General features: G+C 43.7%; 1 protein-coding gene across 1 annotated transcript in view; it reads left to right on the plus strand.

Annotated features, from left to right (window-relative positions):
• Window positions 1-23,160, plus strand: part of HDAC6 (histone deacetylase 6) — a 256,606-nt gene that overhangs the window by 132,328 nt on the left and 101,118 nt on the right. Inside the window, exons 13-17 of the mRNA XM_078664729.1 lie at window positions 16,894-16,953; window positions 17,572-17,661; window positions 18,055-18,161; window positions 18,651-18,718; window positions 20,334-20,514. Of these exons, the coding sequence (XP_078520855.1) occupies window positions 16,894-16,953; window positions 17,572-17,661; window positions 18,055-18,161; window positions 18,651-18,718; window positions 20,334-20,514 (506 nt within the window). The remainder of the gene's footprint in view (window positions 1-16,893; window positions 16,954-17,571; window positions 17,662-18,054; window positions 18,162-18,650; window positions 18,719-20,333; window positions 20,515-23,160) is intronic.

The following is a 23,160-nucleotide window of genomic DNA, read 5'->3' on the forward strand; positions in this document are numbered from 1 at the left end:
GCAACTCCTGTACCTATTGTGTTCACCAACTTTATTGCTTCCTTGCAAAGTAATTACATGAGAGTTCTCATATCTAGCAAAGTATATTTTTATGCCCGTTGGTTCTACAAATAAAACCATTATATCTTTAGATATAAAAACCATTGGCCTGGAGTTCAGTTTTTGAGTGTGTGAATTCCTTTGCTGACTGAATGTGTACAACAAATGGCACTGTTCGCCACTGCCAAAAATGCAAAGAAGCCCAAGCTTCGCCTCCAGACTACCACAGTCCATGGGCTGCACTATGGATGAATTGGTTGTGGATATTTGTTTACTCTTTTCTGCCTCTCCCACTCCACCCATTCGTGGCTTGGAAGTTGAGTAAGACATCTCAAACATGTTTAATATGTCGGAACGAAGAGATGCGGCTGTAGATATCTTTAAAAACAAGAACCCGGATATCTCAAAACCACCGCCAAGGATTAACATGGAAGTAACGAATCCATTAACAACCCAATTCCACAAGTTAGAAAAGCTCTATGAGCGAGAACTAAGGAAATGGTGGGAGGGGACATCCTTGCAGGGATATATCGAGGTACAAAGGGTACCAAGAGGACTTCGAATTTTTACTGTCCCTGCATATGAAAATCCGGATCCCCTCCTGCTAGAAACCTGGGCCACCCACATAGCTAACTCATGCAAGGGGATGCTTGAAATCTTAGTCCAGTTTGCATGGAGTGACAGAGATAAGGTGGTAAAGGAGATCGAGGAGATGGAGGAAGAACTTTCAAAACACTCAAACAAAGATGAAGTGGAAGTACTAAGAGTCGCCATGAAGAAAAGATTACAAAAATATGAAATAAAAATCAAAACGAGAAAACAAGAAAAGTTTGACCGGGACGAACAGGACTACGCGATGGGGAGAGTCCTGACCTTCGCTAAGAAATATGACCAGCCACGAAAAGAACTGGCGAAAAAGAATCAAATGCCAAAAACACAAGCTGAAAACAGAGTCGAAACTTCTGACTCCGATCTGACTGCAAATGAATTGTCTGGCGATGAAACGGCAGGCCCTGTGATGACATCTACAAAAACTCCTTTTCATCAGGAATTCGATTTAATCAAGGCAAGTTGGTTAAGAGATGGGAAGAACAAACCCCCAGAAGAGGCAGGCAAACCAGACGCGGCGGCTGGAAGGGGAAGAGGCGGCAGCCAGAACAACGCAGCCTCAAGAGTGACAAGAAGTCAGAGGAGAGGGAGGTGGTAACGAAATCTGAACACCTCACCATAGTAAATCTGTCACAGAGACCCCTAACATCTGCGGAAGAATCTGTTCTCAGATTGGGATTAACATTCTGTCCCAAAACAAACTTAGAATATACACAAACCAGGATTGATTTGTATAAATTCATCCGGAAGATAAAATTATATAAATTCTTCAAGGTAAAACCGACAGTAAAAGAAATGAAACATCTAAGGAATAACAAAAAAGACACTGACCTTCTGAGCGTCAATGATTTGACCGCATGCGAAGTTCTACACAATCTCCGCACAGAGGACCATAGTGAAGAGAATGAAATGGCAAATACCCTCACGCAGAGATTGACCAGGGTAGAAATTGATCAAGAAACACCTGCGAGTGGGTTCAAACTACCATCTAAATTTGTCCCACAAACCGCCCTGGATGCAATTGACATTTTCTCCGATGCCGTTACCAAGGATCTAATGAATATGAGGACTGAGCAGATCTCTGAGAAAAGAGCTTTCAATACCACCAGGGAGCAACAAAAGGCAATAAGAAATCTATCGGAGGACAATTCTATTGTATGCAAACCCTCCGACAAAGGAGGTAATATTGTCATTATGTCAAGAGACTTATATGTGACTGAAGCAATGCGACAACTGAATGACGTAACCTGCTATGCCAAAACAACAAGGAAGGAATATCTGGCAAGCATAGATACATTGCATGAATTACTCAAGAAATGGCATGGCATGCAGATGATAGAACTGGAGGAATATCTATTCCTGAAAACTGTCAATCCAATTTTGCCCACCTTTTATCACCTACCAAAAATTCACAAGAATACAGATCATCCACCAGGAAGACCGATAATCTCCTCAATAGGAGGTCTGACTGAAAATCTGTGTAAATATCTGGACCATTATCTTTTTGAATTTGTACTTTCGTTAAAATCATATATCAGAGATACATCGGACTTCATCCAAAAAGTGGAGGAATTGAATTGGCAACCCACTTATGCACTCTTGACCTTAGACATAACAAGTCTCTATACGTGTATAGATCACGATCAGGGCATACATGCCGTAGAATACTTCCTGAATAAGAAACCACTAAAATATGCAATGCATAACAAGATGCTGATAGAGTTAATCAACTTCTGTTTGCGAAATAACCTGTTTCTATTTCAGGATGATATATACAAACAACTGTCTGGTACGGCTATGGGCTCCTGCTTCGCCCCCAGCTACGCGAATCTTTTCGTTGGCTGGTGGGAGGAGCAGGTAGCCTGGGCCCCTGAGAATGCCACATGGAGCAGTAAAGTGGTAGCCTGGAGCAGGTATATCGACGACCTGTTCCTGGTATGGGATGGGCCTGTGGCAGAGGCCAAAGAGTACATACAAGTGCTTAATACAAACAACTGCAATTTAAAATTTACCGGAGAAGCGAGCCAGGAAAAGGTTAACTATCTGGATCTTGAGGTGAGGGTGAAAAAAGGAAAAATCTGTACTTCACTATATCGAAAGCCCACAGCGGGAAATAGTGTTCTACACGCCTCAAGCAGCCATCCGCACAAACTTATTAGCAGTATCCCCTATGGGGAACTGTTAAGATTAAAACGTAACTGCACTCAGGATGAAGACTTTGAAAGAGCAGCAAGGGAGAGCATAGAGAGATTCTCTGAGAGGGGATATAAAGATACTCTCCTATATGATACATTAAACAAAGTAAGGAAAATGTCCCGTAAGTCCCTTTTTGAGAAGAAGATGCGCCCAGACACGAATGGAAAATTCCGCATGATCACCACTTACTCAGCAAACTCCTCAAAGTTAAGGTCAATCATGACCAAACACTGGCATATCTTAAAAACTGACCACATTGTTGGACCTGATATTCCAGGGACGCCACTTATAACATTTAAGAAGGCGAGGTCTTTAAGAGATCATATAGTTCAGAGCCATCTAAAACCAATACTAAAAACAAAAGGCACACTAAAGGATGCTAAAGGCTTTTTCCCATGTGGAAAATGCAAAGCCTGCATCAACAGTAAAAGAACTTTGACCTACGGAGTGCGAGGTTGTAAGGGGGGCAGGAAAATAAATAAATTTATGTCCTGCCACACTGACCATGCAGTTTATTGTTTAATGTGTCCCTGCCAACTGAGATATGTTGGCAGTACCATTAATCCAGTGAAACTGAGGGTGTTAGAGCATATGCGGGCAATCGCGAATAGACACTTATCCTATCCGGTTGCCCGACATTTTGCGATTAAACATGATAGTAATAGGGACCTTCTCAGGTTCTTTTGTTTAGATTGTGTGTCCGAAAGTCCACGAGGTGGAAATAAATTACAGACCCTCAGAAGATTAGAATCCAGGTATATTACCGACTTAGAAACAAAAGCACCTGGAGGCTTAAACATGGGGGAAGAAATGGCATCACACTTAGCTTAAATCCCATGAAGTATTGCTGGAGAATGATGAGACATTAATCATAAAGTTGGGAATTTCCCAAATCATGATTGGATGAAAGGACAAGGGTCTTTGTTATTCACAGTATTTGTTAATAAATTTTGAAAGGTGGTTATCATTGTTTATGAGTACCTTGCTATAAATGTGGAAGAAAGGATATCAGGGTTTTTTAGGTAGGCAACATACTAATATCTGTAAATGTAGAATTGTTTCCAGGATTTTTTGCGGTCCACAGGGCTGCAATTGCCGATACACGGCAAGATTATATGAATATGACAATCGGATACTGTAACGATAATGTTCGTTTAATACGATGTCCTGAGGGCATGAACATCGTTTCCTGGCACAATTAGATACAGGATAATGGGAGGAATAGAGATCATGAATGTAGTGTACATGCATGCTTTGCCGATTCACGGCGATATATACTTGTAACAAGCAAAGATGCTTGCATACTGCATGAGTTGCCAATTCATGGCTGGATTTACTGTATGGGGAAGAACTTTAAGACATGATTCCTTCCAATTGTATATATTGCACATTCAAAGATGGCGTGTAAAAAAACGAAAACTACATTGGTCCTATTTCTGTTGTAACTACCCAGAATGCAATTATAAAATGATGCCGCGAAAAACGTTCCGATGTAAACACTGACGAAGGGAATCTTTCCCGAAACGCGTTTGTTTGTTTGAAAAATAAATCCGTGCTGTTAAGCTACCTGAATCCCGAGAGTGCTGTTTTCTTCTGACTGGCCCGGCTGGGTATTTCTCAGAGGACTTGGAGCTATTATTTGTATGTTGTAACTACCCAGAATGCAATTATAAAATGATGCCGCGAAAAACGTTCCGATGTAAACACTGACGAAGGGAATCTTTCCCGAAACGCGTTTGTTTGTTTGAAAAATAAATCCGTGCTGTTAAGCTACCTGAATCCCGAGAGTGCTGTTTTCTTCTGACTGGCCCGGCTGGGTATTTCTCAGAGGACTTGGAGCTATTATTTGTATCGCGGGACACCGCCGCGTTTACAGCACCCGCTACTGGAGTGACTCGTGTTGTTGGTGTACAGGAGCTTTATATATATATATATATATATATATATATATATATGTGTGTGTATATGTACTCATATACACACATGCTAGGGCAATTCTTTTTCTTCCAATCACCCTTAGGTTGATGATATTACGGTAGGGTGAAAGGGTAAACCGCAATTACACAGGAGGGACATAGAGACAAATGAAACGGAGTTAGAGTATTGGAAGGCAGGCTGGCACGTGTCCTCTTGGAAGAGAGGAGTCTTAAGGAATTTTCTGAAATTGATAATGTCATCAGAGCAGAGGGATAGAAGAAGCAAATTCTACAGGGGAAAGCCTTGAGACTGGAGTAATGTACCTTGAAAGCATTTGTATGTTGCCGAGTGAACGACAGCATGGTTTTTAGGAAGCTGGTCAATGCTTCTGGTCAGTTGGTTCAGCAGCATCACTTTGGTAAGATGGGATGGTGCTTGACTTTGAAGAGCCTTAGTGAGAGATAATGAAGCGTCATCATTTTAGCTATTGTGATGTGATTGATGCATATCAGTCCACTGGTGAGAAGAGCAGCATAGTTAGTAATAATTAGTAGTTTAGTAATAGAATTGGCAATGAGGCTCACTTGCACACAGTTCTGGTTGTCTTTTCTGGAGATCACACTAACAAGACAAGCGTGAAAATTTGAAGTAGATGTAGCAGAGGCACCACTTTTCCAAGAAGACACTACCGAACCAGAGAGAATATCACTGGGCACCCAGTACCATTTGGCGCCAAGAACGTTCCGGTACCCCAGACATCTTTTGGGAAGAAGATCACCTAAGTGCCCAACTACAGAAGTGTTTGACATTGTTCAGCATTCCATCCATCAATTTGTTTTTTACATTTGTCACCCTGAGTGGGACTGGTATGCCCATACATGGGTCCTGTGCTTGTTATTCCACTGGATTCAGGCTTTCCTGGGTTATGAAGGGTGATACCCCGACACCAGTCCTAGGATGCATGGTTCCAGTCCATGGAGGACCTGGCCTGGCAGTTCGGGCTAGACTGTTCTCATGGGGAGCAGAATGAAAACTGATATGCATATGACTGGGTCCAACCTAGAATGGCTTGGTGAGCAAAAAACAATGGATTTAGGCCCAGATCTCAGACTGGGGTGAGTTTTTGACATTGTTCACTATTCTGCCCATCAATTGTCAGCAGAAGGAAGATGGCAAGTCAGGGCTCCCACTGACGCAGTTGTCACCCAGTCCAGAGCCTTTGTCTTTAAACAGCAAGCGGACATCGAGCCAGCACCGAAGACTGGGCCCAGACAGGGACCATACCCAGAGTCATCAGTATGACAGTGACTTACAAAAAACCAAAGACACATGAGTAAGTCGCCGAGGCAGAGCACCGTTCCAGAGGAAGTCGGGTCACAACCCTAAACACAACAGTCAAGGCAAAACCAGACATGAGTCCACGTCGCCTTTGGGATCTGGTTAGCACCAACAAAAGGCTCTCAGAGTTTGACAAGCCCCCAGTCAAGGGCATCAACCTTCTAAGTCGACTCTGACACCTTCATTGGCATCCACCCGCAACTCAGCTTCAATGTCAAATCTTTCTTCTGCCCCAAAAACCTCATCAGTGCCCATGGCTTCTTTGGTACCAAAATCGTTATTGGATCCCAGCCCTCATTGGCACATATACTTTGTCGGCCCCAAAACCATCAGGGGCTCTCCAGGCAAAGGAGGAACAGACACCCATTGAGGAGGATGCAGAGTCTCCAATCTTAGAAAGACTACAGCATGAGTTGGACACTACACAACAGAGCCTCTTCATTCTCCCTGTCATGAGCAACATGTCTGCCAAACCATCTGTGCCAGCTCTGCCACCTTCAGAGCCTATGCCTTAAAAGGAGAGTCTTGCCTGCTGCAACTCCTTCTTTTCACACAATCTTCACCCAAGAGACTGAGGGACACAGCTACCAGTCCTTTCTCTCTCCCCCACACGCTCCTCCCCCACCACCCGACTTGCCACTACGGCCATGCTCAACACCTCTGCGGCCTCCCCCAGAGGGCCCGACTTCTAAGGTTGACAACAAGGCGGTATTTATGCTTCCTTTGATGCATATGGTCAGCCAATAAGAGAGTGTCTCACTGGCTTCCCCTGGGATGAAGATAATGTGACTCCCCCATATGACCCTCACCTAGACTACTACATGGTCAGGGTCTCTCCCTCTGATGGTACTGCAGCATACCATGAGGTCATACAGAGAGGGGTGCCGTACCATAAGATGGATATGCACTTCATTCAAGAGGAGGAGGATTTTCTGAACATTTTTTTCCATATGCTAAAGGGTATGTTAACGTCTGCACCTGACAACTTCAGAGAGCTTGTCAAGGCCAGGGTAGTCACTCATAAGGTAGAAAAAAAGTTCAAGCCCATGTCAGTGACCCTATGTACATTAGAGGCCAAGTCCTGCCAAATTTCCTTGTTCACACTTCCCACAAGCACTCCTTTTTCCAAGCCACCGGTGATGCTCCTCCTCCAGGTAAGGAGAGTAAGAAGATGGATGTAGCTGGCAAGAAGTTGCTCTCCTATTCATATGTGACAGGGCACAAAGGAAGGAGAGGAAGGTATATTAACCAATTTCCATGGGGATTTTTGAACAATGCTACTGCCCAAATTTGGCAGAAAGCTATATCTATATCCAGAACGTGTGGTATACAACAGTTTAGTAGTTTTGTAGAAATTAGGGTTCGCAATTTTTTCATATCTGATCGTTTGGTTCTGCAGAACTTTTGTGGCAATCCCGCGAGCACGCATCTTTAAAAAATAGTGAAATCTGATTGCCCAAGGCGGCCTCTTTTCTCGTTGGTGGTCTCCAGCAGGAACTCGCACTCTGATTGTCCTCCATTTCAGAACAAGGGGACTTGTTCCCCGTGTCCTGAAGACAAATTAAAAAAAGTAAGGTATAATAGGGTACTCTGACCCCCTGGACCTTGTGAGGGTGCTCCAGAGGTAGCACGACCACCAGTAAATAAAAAAAAAACAGGTTGTCAGGACCGCAAGGGCCACGCTGGCTCCTGAGAGTCTCCTGGGATCGGAGGACTTTAAAATAAAAAAGGGGGAGTGTGGTGGGTGGGCTGCTTACAGGCCACCCACCATAAACACTCACAATCCTTCTTTTTTAGGGCTCGACCTCTGCCAATGCGCAAGCATTGCAGATGTCGAGACATATTGGAGCTTATCCAGAGCTTATCTAAAGGGGCGATTTGATGCTGTGCCCGTGAAAAAGCGCGTGCACAGCATCAAAGCCACCAGCCTCCCTCGCACAAGCTTTCCCCAGCGTGTGCTCTGGCATTTCTCCTCCCCTAATTATTCACTGCCCACGGCCGCCAGGCACACCAAAGGCTGCTGCTCCCCGTGCGTCTGTCACTCTTATTCTCACCTATTCTACCATTCTTGCCTCTCCCCGCCCCCCTCCCCACCACAGCAATGCCGAGGGCTTGTCTTTACTAGCATGACAGCAGTATTCAAATCTGCCCGAACTTTGTTTTTCAGCTACGATTATGTAACAGTTAGCTCCCATGGTAAACAAGCATTAGAAATGCAATCGGGCTCGGATTTATTTGAGTTTGAGCTAATGGCATTGTAAATGCCAATGTATTGTTGCTATGTGTTATGGAGTGTGTTCATGTGGTGTGTACTGCCAGTGATCTCCTTGTGAGTGTGAGAATATTGCACCGTTACTGCCTGTGATGTCCTTCTTGTGAGTGTGAGAAGCTTGCACCTCTGCTGCCTGTGGTCTCCTTGTGAGTGTAAGAAGCTTGCACTGCTGCTGCCTGTGATGTCGTTCTTGTGAGTGGGAGAAGATTGCACCTCAGCTGCCTGTGGTCTCCTTGTGAGTGTAAGAAGCTTGCACAGCTGCTGCCTGTGATGTCCTACTCACTACTCTACTCACTACTCTACTCACTACTCTGCACTCACTACTCTACTCACTACTCTACTCACTACTCTACTCACTACTCTACTCACTACTCACTACTCTACTCACTACTCTGCACTCACTACTCACTACTCTACTCACTACTCTACTCACTACTCTGCACTCACTACTCACTACTCTACTCACTACTCTGCACTCACTACTCTACTCACTACTCTACTCACTACTCACTACTCTGCACTCACTACTCACTACTCTACTCACTACTCACTACTCTACTCACTACTCTACTCACTACTCTGCACCCACTACTCACTACTCTGCTCACTACTGACTACTCTACTCACTACTCTACTCACTACTCCGCTCACTACTCACTACTCTGCTCACTACTCTCCACTCTACTCACTACTCACTACTCTACTCACTACTCTACTCACTACTCACTACTCACTTCTCTACTCACTACTCTGCACTACTCACTTCTCTACTCACTACTCTGCACTCACTACTTTACTCACTACTCTACTCACCTCACTACTCTACTCACCACTCTACTCACTACTCGACTCACTACTCACTACTCTACTCACTACTCACTACTCTACTCACTACTCACTACTCTGCACTCACTACTCACTACTCTACTCACTACTCTACTCACTACTCACTTCTCTACTCACTACTCTGCACTCACTACTTTACTCACTACTCTACTCACCTCACTACTCTACTCACTACTCTACTCACTACTCACTACTCTACTCACTACTCACTACTCTACTCACTACTCACTACTCTGCACTCACTACTCACTACTCTACTCAACTCACTACTCACTACTCTACTCACTACTCTACTCACTACTCTGCACTCACTACTCACTACTCTACTCACTACTCTGCACTCACTACTCTACTCACTACTCTACTCACTACTCACTACTCTGCACTCACTACTCACTACTCTACTCACTACTCACTACTCTACTCACTACTCTACTCACTACTCTGCACCCACTACTCACTACTCTGCTCACTACTGACTACTCTACTCACTACTCTACTCACTACTCTGCTCACTACTCACTACTCTGCTCACTACTCTCCACTCTACTCACTACTCACTACTCTACTCACTACTCTACTCACTACTCACTTCTCTACTCACTACTCTGCACTCACTACTTTACTCACTACTCTACTCACTACTCTACTCACCTCACTACTCTACTCACCTCACTACTCTACTCACTACTCGACTCACTACTCACTACTCTACTCACTACTCTACTCACTACTCACTACTCTGCACTCACTACTCACTACTCTACTCACTACTCTACTCACTACTCACTTCTCTACTCACTACTCTGCACTCACTACTTTACTCACTACTCTACTCACCTCACTACTCTACTCACTACTCTACTCACTACTCACTACTCTACTCACTACTCTACTCACTACTCACTACTCTGCACTCACTACTCACTACTCTACTCACTACTCTACTCACTACTCACTACTCACTTCTCTACTCACTACTCTGCACTCACTACTTTACTCACTACTCTACTCACCTCACTACTCTACTCACTACTCTACTCACCTCACTACTCTACTCACTACTCACTACTCTGCACTCACTACTCACTACTCTATTCACTACTCTCCACTCACTACTCTACTCACTACTCTGTACTAACTACTCTACTCACTACTCACTACTCTACTCACTACTCACTACTCTGCACTCACTACTCACTACTCTGCACTCACTACTCACTACTCTGCACTCACTACTCACTACTCTGCACTCACTACTCACTACTCGCTACTCACTACTCACTACTCTGCACTCACTACTCACTACTCTACTCACTACTCTACTCACTACTCACTACTCTACTCACTACTCACTACTCACTTCTCTACTCACTACTCTGCACTCGCTACTTTACTCACTACTCTACTCACCTCACTACTCTACTCACTACTCTACTCACTACTCTACTCACCTCACTACTCTACTCACTACTCACTACTCTGCACTCACTACTCACTACTCTACTCACTACTCTCCACTCACTACTCTACTCACTACTCTGTACTAACTACTCTACTCACTACTCACTACTCTACTCACTACTCACTACTCTGCACTCACTACTCACTACTCTGCACTCACTACTCACTACTCTGCACTCACTACTCACTACTCTGCACTCACTACTCACTACTCACTACTCACTACTCTGCACTCACTACTCACTACTCTACTCACTACTCTACTCACTACTCTACTCACTACTCACTTCTCTACTCACTACTCACTTCTCTACTCACTACTCTGCACTCACTACTTTACTCACTACTCTACTCACCTCACTACTCTACTCACTACTGACTACTATACTCACTACTCTGCACTCACTACTCTACTCACTACTCTACTCACTACTCACTACTCTACTCACTACTCACTACTCTACTCACTACTCTGCACTCACTACTCACTACTCTACTCACTACTCTGCCCTCACTACTCTGCCCTCACTACTCTGCCCTCACTACTCTGCCCTCACTACTCTGCCCTCACTACTCTGCACTCACACGGACAAACAGTTGTACGGCAACACTCTCCGTAGAAACCTTCTTTTAAACATAAATATATTTTATTTCATGTTAAGAAGTATATATAAATAAAACAAATATTGTTATTACAAAATATGTGAATAACTTTTAGTCAATGTAAGTATTTCTTTAAAAAACATTACATTATTTCAAATAAATTCTATACGTAAACTTTAAGATGCATGCAGAGGGGTGGGGGCAAACCTGAATTTGTCAATATTTGTGAAGCACAGCTTCGGCGTTTCCTCTGCACTGGAAGGGGTCAGAATTAAGGGTATGGAAAAAGTTTTGGTTTTTTTTTTACACAGGCTACTTTTGCCAAGTGTCTGGATTCCGACATTCAAGTTGGAGAAGTTCCTCAGTTTAATTGCATCTTTGCCCGTGTAAATATGAGCCACAGGTGTCTTTGCCCTTTAAACGAAAGCCTCTCTCCGTTCTGGGGCTTTGGAACTCTCCCCGGCCTTCGGCGTGCCTGGCAGCGCCTCTCCTGCCTCTTCGCGGTGAAACTGACCCGGCCCTACCAACGCTCACGCATCGGGCGTGAGCACGCCTGTGCCGGCCCCGGCTCTTCCTCTCGGCTCGAGGACAGAGTTAAAGGCGGGCCGGCCCAGCGGTGCAGGAGGGCTCCGGGAGCAGTGCGGGCGGCAGGGGGAGGCTCGGAGTCCCTGACGGGGAGTGCAGACGAAGCCTTCAGCTTTCACTCACCCGTGGGGGCTCTGGGCACTCGGCGACTTCCAAGGATTCCAGCGGGAGGGGCTGGAGCGCGCTCACGGCTGCAGGCAGGCACACAGAGCAGAGCGGTGCGAGTCTGGTGAAAGGAACGGCTCGCACCGCGGGGGATATTAACAGTACCTTGGCACTTGCAGGCAGGAGCGGCAACCAAGGGGAAGACAAACGTTGCGGGCCCCTAGCCCGAGCATGTATGAGTCATCTTCTGTGAGCCTCGCCTGCTGCCTCTCGTCATTTAACATTGAACGCGCTCACCGCTGTGAACGCGTTCGCATCATCTGGCTTGCATTACACGGGCACTCTGACAGCTCGTAATTAAGATTATTCACTCTGCCATGCTCGTTCTCGAACACAAAATGCCACATCGGGCACGCGTACATTACTTACAGCCTATCACTTCAAGGCTACTACATACACAGCACAGGGAAGACGAATCACTGACCAGATGCCAGAAAACGCAAAGGAATGTGTGGAATTCCTCTCACCAAGGCCCTTCTTCTTCTTCTTCTTTTTTTTCTTATAACATTAGGATCTCTTAACTCCTCCCCCAGGGGGAGGAGTCCGAGCCCTAAAAACGTCATTCTCTGAATTGTTACTATATGGGTGTGTTTCCATTTCTGCCCTTTTCCCATCTTCAGGTAGCCAGGTACCCCATGTTTCCATATTAGTCCAATTTATCAGAGCTTTTTTATTTCATTTAATCGTCATCTTATTGCAGTGACTCTAGAGAGAACTGCCCTATTCGCGATTTCATTAGCTCCATACTATTTACTATTTACGCGTGACACAGAATGTTGGCACCCTCCCCACTGTGTCTGTAAATATATCGACAATCCCTGTTCCATCCATGCAGCCGTCAGTTACCTTCAGTTTTGTCATATACTATTTACGGGTGACATACAATGTTAGCAATCTCCTTTTTGTGTCTTTAAATATATCGACATACCCAGCTCTATCGTTGCAGCGCATCAGCAGCCTCCAGCTGCACCTTTAAGAACAGCCAGTCTCCTGCCCTTGACCAATTAGGTGACAGTAGATATAAATTGGCCAGACCCCCTGGTATCTCGTTTTCTCATCGAGTATACGTCAGCTGCGCAACCTCAGCACGAAGCGCGAGATCATCAGGAGGCACCTACTGCCCCAGGTAACGACCTCGCAGCGTAGCGCTTCCATGCCGGCTTCTCACTCCAGCCACCTGCGAGCAGTTAACTGTGCTTCCCACCGTCACAGAACTACGGTATTATCAGCCACTTAAAGTTTACGGCCCCACACCAGCGGCGCTATGCAAGATTACTAGGAGGCACTTACTACCTCGCAGGTAATCATTTTACAACGCCCTGCTTTTCATTGGGCTTTCTATCCCAGCCGCCTGCCTCGCAGTCCCTCCGTCCCTCCGTGTTCCGTTTTCTTTGCTGTTGCAGAACTTTGTTATTACCACTTACCAGCAAGCCCTACGGCTATTATCAAGCCATCCACACGCCTTGTGACAAACTTGCAGTCTTAACAGGACTGCATTTTAAATTAGAGCAAAGTCATATACGGGGGCTGTACCCTATCTATCAGGTAAACTTCTGTCTCACCGGGCTTGAAGTAGAGCCTCATGGTTGCATTTGCATTTCACAATAAAATACACTAAACATAATCTTCTAAAAAGTTATTTGCAAAAGTTTAAGCTCTTGCCATTATAAATTACAATAACTTTTATTTAAGTATTAAATATTGAAAAAAATACAACCCATTGTTATTAATACATCTAAGTCATGTAAATACAACACGTATTGCATAACAAATGCTATAGGTGTCACGTTTGCAAAAGTTAACACTATTGGCATAGTAAATGACAAAGTTATTCATTTAGCTATTTTCAAAACAAAAACATAAATAAAAAATGTGTCATTTACAATACTAATACCTCTAACTTTACTAATGCGAGCCCTATTGCATTGCAAATGCTTGTTTATTTTAAGTGATCATCCTATCTCAGGAGACTCTCTCAGGAACAAGCGCTGCCCCTGCGTTCCAGTTGGACTGATTTTAAAATTTGGTGGTTCTACTGCTAACCTACGCCTTGCATCGCCATAGGCCATGCACAATGGGAGGTGGCCGCCTGCGGGGTTTGGGTGCAGGGCTGCAGCCAGTCCTACGTCTGCCATATGCTTTGGGTTTGGCATAGTTACGTATGGTAATAAAATGTCACTTAAAGTTGAAAACCTTAGAAATTGAATGAAGAAAACTAAGGTTTAATTGATGTTAAGTATGGTATTAATATCTTAATTTGCATTTTATAAACAAAATCTCGGAAATTCACTCAAAACGCCAAAGTATAAAGTGACTTCATAGTTAAGTGGAAATGTCAGTTTAAACGTAACATTTTAAACAAACATAAACCACTGGAATTCACTAGTTATAATTATTTTAAGTAACTATAACTCGTGCTCTCACCATGCCCTAGTTATGACCTCCCATTACAGCACCCACTATATGTTCTGTGACATCGTTCATAACATCACTGATGACATCTGAAATGACTTCTTTGATGACAACACTGTGCGTGGTGGAGCGCAAGTTATAGTTACTTTTAATAACTATAACTGGTGAATTTCAGTTCTTTTTGGTTAGAAGAATTGCTTGTGACTTTCTTATGACTATGATGTGGATTCCTCTGGAAGTGAGCTAGGATTACTGGTAAATGTATTTTCCTTCTCTTCCGGAAGAACCTCATCCATAGTCATGAGCACTAAATAGAATAGCACACCCATCTCGTAATTTTAGCGGACAAGAATAAAAAACAGTCTCGGCAATCGCCCAAAAAGATTCCTCAGAGAACCTTGCCCCACTTCAGTGTCCACTCCGGAAGTCCGATTAATTTAGATAGTACTATGTCAAGGAAATAGTACCGGAATCGTGGCTTTGTCCACAATCTTGATTACTACTCAAGTTCCATCCAATAGTTTGCCTTCGCAGTCCCTCCCCTTTTGGTAATTCCTTCACGAGAGAAACGCTACTTTACCCTCCAATGCGGGTGTAAGGTTCTCAACACCTTGTGTAATTGGGCTCGGACGTAAACATCGCTCTGAGTGAGGCATTCCCGTCCTTGGAACATGAATCCGCAGCATTATCGGATGGAACATTTACTCAATTGCCCTCCTCCGATACACTGCTTTTTCAATGTTCTTTTCCTAGTTACCTAAACTTCTAGGAGTAATTCCACGAAGAGCCAGTTCTTATTTTTAAATGGCTTTTTTCATGTTTTATCTAATGTACACGTGTGCCTCTTGGTGCATTAGGCTGCAGAAAAATGCTAAATAAAATGAAGAAATAATAAAATAAATGGACTATGTATGTTCCAATGTCCCCAGCTGAAACCTAAACTGGATGTAATGTTTTTAGTTGCCCCAGGAGACTGAGATAATGATGACTCTGATCTTGTCTTACCTGTGTGAATGCTGGGTAGTTTACAGTACACTGAGGACTGAAGTAGTCCTTAAGTAAGGCAGGTTGTAGCACTTGAGTGGTAAAAAATCCAGGAGAGTGATGAGGGAGTAGCCATAGGACTGCGTACTACCATAATCTACAAACGTTACACTGCACCACCTACAAAAGGGTGTTGATAGAAGCAGTCTGGCTGTGCTACAGTATGACGGGGCTAACTGAGACAATGCTCCTTATAGAAAAAATGTGTAGGCACAAACGCATGCTGCTCTGCTGGTGCACGTCCTCAGTGTGTGTTTTTTGGGGTTTTTTTCGGAGTTTTATATAGCGCGAACTAGAACCGAACCGAATCAGTTATCAGAGCGCTTTACATAGCACCAGGTACGTTACATGAGGACACACTTTCATTTTTTAGGCACGGGGAGATTAAGTGATTTGCCCAGAATCACAGGGGGTTTTTGGCGTCGTTACCGAGACTCGAACCCAGATCCGCAGGTCCGAGGTCGAGCGCCTTAGCCGTTAGGCCAACCCCTCTCCCCTGATTACTGAATCATGGAAAATTTGGTACACGGAGTATGAATTTTCTCTTCATAGTACAGGCAGGCAGATGCTGAAATCTCTCCGATTGCTCTTCTATTCCTCACCTTTATCCACAGAACCTCTCCATATAGCCCTATATCACATACCTGCAATATTAAATTTGGCATCCTGAAGTCCTGCCAGGCCATGCAATAGGATGCTCTACATATTTTCTTTTGTTTGCACCTTTTGACAATAAAGACACAAACTATAACCAAATGTGGACCTTTCCAAGGGCCCCTTGTAGTCATTTTCTGGACTAGTTGAAAATAAAATATCATTTAAACTCCGACTTCCATAGGGAAAGTAACTTGATGTATGGGCGGATCGCTGCGTTTCTAAGCTATATTTTTCTGAAGAGGTCTATGGCCAGTGGTTTCAAAAGTGCATTAATGTTAATTACAGTTTTGCCCCCCAGTAAAAAGTTAAATAAAATGTAATGCACTGATGCTGCTTTTAAAGATGTAAATTCAGTTTTACTTCTGTCCTCGATTGGTCTTTAAAATGTTGACAGTTCACACAATAGTGCAAAACATCCTTAAGGAAAAGCATACAGATATGTTAAAGATATAATTAAAAGGGAAAATTATTTTAGTGGTAAATCTGGCTAAAATTAAAACATTAATAGCAACAGATAGTATTACTTCAAAAAAAGTGTATCCTCTTTATTAATAAATCTCTTGCCCTTTGTGCATACCTTTATGGTGTTTTTGTTATTACACAAAATAAATAAATCATAAGCTGTCTCACATAGTGTATGTACCTCCAGATTATGTATTCCATTGTTGTAACCTGTTTTCAAAGCTCCCTTCTACACCAACGGTGACTTCTGATTCAAGATCCGTGATGTGTTTTCCCCCTTCTAGTTTCAGCCTCATCTGGTGCTTGTTGCAGCTGGTTTCGACGCTGTGATCGGCGATCCCAAGGTGAGAGCTCCTTTCATCATTTTACACAGTAGAGATGGAGTTGTTCTTCATGGTCTGAAGTGTGTTAACAAAGACTGGGAATGCCCATGGGAACAGAAAGGGCATCACACTTCCTAGATGAAGTTGTAAAAGTGGTAGACGTATCCTGATGGAAAGTCGAAGTAAAAGAGCAGCAGGCCAGAGATGTTAGTTAGTCCCGTAGGCACTTCTAGTGGCACTTTAGTTGCCGTTTCAGTTGCCCCTCTTCCAGGAGGACATTAGGAGTCCCTGAAGACTGTTTATGCTGAAATGATCTTTGCAGAGAATCTGTTCCTGGCACCCAGTGTGTCTCTGCTGACTCTATCTCTCAGACTCCACTAACAGACAAATACAGGTTTTGTGGTGGTTATGTAGAGCTGTGCTGTAGTCCAGCCTCATGGATGTTAGTGAAGAAAGTGGTTGTGAATGCTAAATTTGGATGAAAACAAACCGCAGAATCTCAGCCCAGTCATAAAGGGTAAAGTATGTTATAGCGCATTATAGACAATTTAACAAGTACTTCTGAAAATCTCTGAACCATGGTGACTTTAGAAATAAAGCCTTATACATTTAGAACTCACGTTTTCTTTATCCTCCCAGGGTGGGATGTCGGCCTCCCCAGCATGCTTTGCTCATCTTACGCACCTACTGATGCCGCTGGCTGGTGGGAAGCTCATCCTAGCTCTGGAGGTAAAGCCAGCTATCCGCATCCTCTTTCTCTGCCCATTTTAATATTCCCAAATACTCCTTCTGCTTTCCATTCCCTCTTCTTCCCCACATAACCACTCATCCTTGAACTCTGTTGTCTCTGTCTCCTTAGATCCATAAGTTTCCTCATGTACTTTCTCTATTTTCTTGCCAGTATCCTTCTTTACGTATCTCTCATATCATTTCTAACCTCACTCCTAACCTCCTCACCACTAGTTACTTTCTGCACCTGAGCACGGATCTGTAGCCTTGTTTCTCATGGAAGGTACCTCTGCTAATCAAGGACTCCTCAGATGTCTATGTCTACTCCTTGCTGTGCCCATCATACCCTCTGCCACCTCCCCCCCTCGTTAACTTCACACTTGCGTTCCGCAGGGCGGTTACAACCTCCGGTCACTGGCGGAAGGGTCATGCTCGGCCTTGAAGATTCTGCTGGGCGACCCTTGTCCCAGGCTCACTTCGCCCGTCATCCCATGTCAAAGGTGAGAGGTCAATGAGAGGTAGGCCTGTTTTCACCCGGAACGCCACCCAAACTGGTCACAGTGACTTCTTCATGCTGTGTTTCTGTTTTGTGAGAGCAGGATTGTGGTTCAGGGGTACTGTTATGGATCCTTCTGAACTTTTCAACTATTAAGGAATGTAATATGTGTGACTCTTTGGCAATGTGTTGTTGAGTTGTGTAATAACTAAATCTGCCACTGTTTGGTCCGGTTGTGAACCCTCTTACTACAGGCCCATAATCAAAATTTGTGTTGAATGAAGGCCTGATAATGAGATTCAGGAGCACAACATTAACACACTGGTAGTACTTTAACGCTGAACTTCTAAATTGCAATCCTGCCTCTTTCTGCTACCTTAAATGCAGGTCTTCAGTAAAAGTAGAATAATCATATTCACTTGTTTAAACCCCCTTCTCCCCCACTCCTCTTCTTTCCCAACCTCTTTACCTTCCACCTTTTCCCTCCACTCAGTGCCTTGGCATCCATTTCAGAGGCCATTGCAGCGCATTACAAGTACTGGAAAAGCCTGCGTCACTACGGTGAGATCCTCTACTTTTCTAATTTCATCTAAGCTGGATAATGTCTGCATGTGATGTTGGTACAAAGCGTGTTACTTGGAGGGCTGGGCAGTTAGTGATCATACTGTGAACATTGAGATTTCAGCACCTTTGGAAGTGGAGTGAAAAGAGTAGTGTGGGAGTAATGACAGTGTAAGAATTGTGCAGTAGTAGACATCCAAACGTACTCTTAGAAGAAAATGTGTTCCTGCCCAATAACTATGTATAACTTCAGCATAGGACCATTACTGTGGCTAGTGCTTGGAATGTACACTATATTTACAGGTATTTTGAGAAACGACATATGTGAGATAAATGTTATGAATGCCATGTATTGCATTATATGTATGCTTGCTTTGCGCAATAGCCGTGCTGCAAGACCACCCTTGGTTAATGTTATTTTTTATAAATACATTTGAATAAAGAGAAGCAGCAAACTGAATGCTGACAAAACGGAGGTGCTGCTCTTCGGTAACAGCCAACCCCCAACCGCAGATCTCTGGTGGCCTGAGGAAATCGGCTGAACCCCCCACCCCCCGTGCAAGAAACCTGGGTGTAAAGTGGCAGACACACCTTTCTTTTTTGGCCCAAATTCAACAAGTGACAGGTGCATGCTTTGGCAGTCTAAGAAACTTGCGTAAAGTTCTACATCTTCTGCCAGAAAACTACTGCCGGTCTGTGGTCCATGCCACAGTAACCTCCCGCCTGGATTATGCGAATGGCCTGTATCTGGGTCTCTCAGTGTATCAGATAATGAAACTGCAGATAGTCCAGAATGCGGCTGCAAGATTGATGAAATACATCCCATTCAAGCAGCATATCTCTCCGCCTCTTAAGGAACTGCATTGGCTGCCGGTCAATAATAGAATTAAATTTAAGGCCCTAACCCTAGCCTGTCGGGCATTCCACGGATCCTGCCCCTGCTATTTGAAGCAGAGGCTTAGTGCTTATAAGCAGCCTCGCCATCTTCGCTCAGGTTCCCAGAACCTGCTATGCACCCCACAAGGTAAGGGAAGCTCGGCTAGGGGGCAGACCCTGTTCGCTAAAGGCTGCCATTCTTTGGAATGCCTTGCCCAAAGCTTTGCGACAGATCACCTCTTAACTAATTTTTAGGAGGGCTGTCAAAACCTGGCTTTTTGACCAGGAGTAACCCCCTTGGACTCTCTGTAACACAAGATTCCTGACTCCCCACCAATTGCTATAGCGCCGGGACACCTCCTAGGAGGTAGCTGTTTGCGCTCTACAAAAGACAGTATTATTATTATTATTATTTAATATGTCACCAACATAATTTTAATGCATTGCAAGAACATAGGAATAAATAATTACAGGTTGTTTGGTACTTGGAGCCAATGTTGTTATTGAGTACACTTTACAAGCTTGAGGGATATACGGACTAAAGTCATGGGCACAGAGTTTGTTTATTTCTGAAGGAGGTTAAAGAAGCTGTCTTCATACTGCAACATGAAAATGAATGGTGGCAGAAGTGATCTAGGACACTAACTAGGAAGAAAGGGAGGCAAGAGGGTTAATTTGTGTTTGTAGTGAGACATAATGTATTCCTGTGCTTTCTAATCCCTCCATGTTGATTGTGCAGGTGAAGTGGATCAACCCGAGGAGGAATCAGAGGAGCAGAAAGGAGAATCACCTCCCACGTCCGAAGAGCTAAATGTTATCCTGGACACAACCATGGCTGAAGTCATGCGAGTGCTCCCACCACAGAGGACAGGACTGGTATATGATGAGAGGATGATGGAACATGCAAACGCTTGGGACAGGTATGGTAGCAAGAGATGGATGAGAATTGGGGTGGATACAGCACATCTATCACTCTATCGCTTGCTTTACTCACTTTACTCTATCTACTACCTGTGTATCTCACAGATCCTCCAGAACACATTTTTTTACCACACACTCCAACTTTTCATATCTTACGCTTCCCATTACCGCTTTGTCTCTACGCCCCACCTCTTACTGTATACCCTCACCTGCCTATTTTTATTTCACATATCCCTTTACCCTTAGGTTTACCTCCGGATTTTGCCCTCCACATCTACTTTTTACCTCCTCTCCACTTCTGTCTCTCAACTCTGTCTTTCTATCTGACCACTCATTACTCTTCACTTTCTCTGCTCTACTTTTCGTCTCTTCCCCTCAGCTGTTTATCTCTGCTTCTGGCCTCTTTGCCTTTACCTGTCAACTCTTGGGCTCTGATGTCACCTCTTTCTAATCACTGCTCAACTGATTATATCTACTAACTCCTCCTTCTTTTGACCTATCTCTTACCCTCACCTCTCTTCCCCATCTCTTTTTACTTCACCACTATTTTAACTTCTCTCTAACCCAGCTGTGTCTCTGGCATAGCTTCTCCCTCTACCTCATAACTGTCTCTTTTCTGTACATCTTACCCAGTCTGATATCAATCTACCCCCACTTCTGTCTGTTGGTCTATTGATCCTACTCTGTATCTGTTTTCCTCCCCCTCAGCCCCTCTGCTTTCACGTTCTTGGCCTCATGCAAATTCACAGAAACCATATTAAGAAAATAGTGATGATGAATCAAAAAGGAAAACATTTGAAAATTATAATTTATTCTAGTTAACCTCAAAAACTATAAAGTAACAATATTCAGTTTATGTATTTTCCAAATTAGTAATGTGCCTAAATAAAAAGAAGTAATAGATGAAACTAGGTTTAGGGGGAAAGGCTTTAAATAGGTTTATGGTAAGGTTTAGGGTTAGTATTAGCTTTAGCCTTAGGACCAAGACTTCTTTCAAAAGAATATTAATGTTATTCGGTCTTCCCTTGCACAGCAAGAATGGGAACAACCAGTTCAAACTGAGAACAGAATTAGCCAAGCCTTAAGAATATCTCTATTGAAAAAAACAGAATCTTAATCAAAGAACTCCATGCCATCTCCTGCCTAGGGGTCCCACTGTGGTGATTAATCACCATGCCCCACCACCATATCCTAGTACCATACATTTGGGACATTGGCAATGGCTTTCTCTGGATAGTGGAGAATGCAGTGTTTCTTAGAGAAACAGGAGTGACCTCCATCTCGTGGAGAGACCCTATACCTAGCTAGCCATAAAGATCTATTGCCCGATTTCCAGCGTCCCATGATTTTTTATAGTGATTGATGTAGCCCCACATATTCAGCTGTACAACTTTGTGAAAAGGAACATACTATTGGTCAATAATCAGTTTATAATGTGCAGGCATGTATCCAGTTATTTGGGAAATTATGGTGATAAAAGCACAATTTTGCCCATTTTTATACAAACAATTCTTAGAGATGAACCCTCCGAAACCCCCTTTGGGATACACTTGCTTGCTCAGGCATATGTATTTAGTTTTATGCCCCACGACTTTCAAAGTTCACCCGCCACCTCTGGTGTGTTGACTGCACAGTGCTTCTACTTTCAGATCCCTTCTGACTCCAGAGCGGCATGTGATCCCAAACCAACTTTGAGTGTTTTTGCCATCCTGCTTTTGTCCTGAACGAAGCCTGCCCAGGGGATTTTGTGTTGGAGAATGTTGTGGAGTGCAGCCTGTAATTATGGCGAGAGACTGCTTTTTGACCATGGATTGAAATTTTTGTGATGGAAAGTACATTCAATTACAATGTTATTTGATGTTTTCCTGGGTCGGGTCTGTCAGCATGGACATGTCAAATAACTTGGAAGAGGCATGAACACTGAGATCGCTTTATCTGGGATCATGATGAGCTGAGCTGTGCAATGTGTGAAGAGTCATGGCTTATTTATTTATTAGGCCATTTATGCAGCATACCTGGACCAGCTGGTGTGATGGTGCTTTATACATTGCAAGAGAGAATTCAACAGTATTACGGTACATCGAGATGGGGAATAGGAATAACCCAAAACAATTGAGAAAGGCATTAGATTTGTCAAGACTAAAGTTTACAGTCTATAGTGTCTGTATGCGCTGAAGTCCCTTCAGAGGCAAATATAATTTTTGGGGGTGAGGAGAATCTTGCTGACCTCAAAATATCCAGAAGGTTCCTTCAAAGAGAAAATGCTAACTTTGGTGACTGGGAGAATCAAAATGATGACTAAGCTGGGGTTCTCTTCTAAGAAAGGCTACATTATGTGATTACTCAATTGAGAACTTCTTCAGCTAGCACTTTATCAGTCGAGTCCACTGGTTAAAAATATAATGCAGGTTAGAAAAATGGAATTAGAAATACTTTTTCATAACTTGTCCAGCCCTTTCATCAGACCTTCACCCTTATTATATGTCTCTTCCCAATCTAAAGAACCCAGAGTGCCATGCCAGAATACTCTCAGTTGTCTGATTGAGGACAGCTTGAGAAGCATGGTCTGCATTACCAGGAACACATAGAGCACAGGGCTGAAAAAGAGCTTAAACAGGACAAAAAAGATGTGTCCTGTTTGTGTT

The sequence above is a fragment of the Lissotriton helveticus genome, chromosome 10, assembly GCF_964261635.1.
Source record: "Lissotriton helveticus chromosome 10, aLisHel1.1, whole genome shotgun sequence".
In the NCBI taxonomy this organism is placed as follows: Eukaryota; Metazoa; Chordata; class Amphibia; order Caudata; family Salamandridae; genus Lissotriton; species Lissotriton helveticus.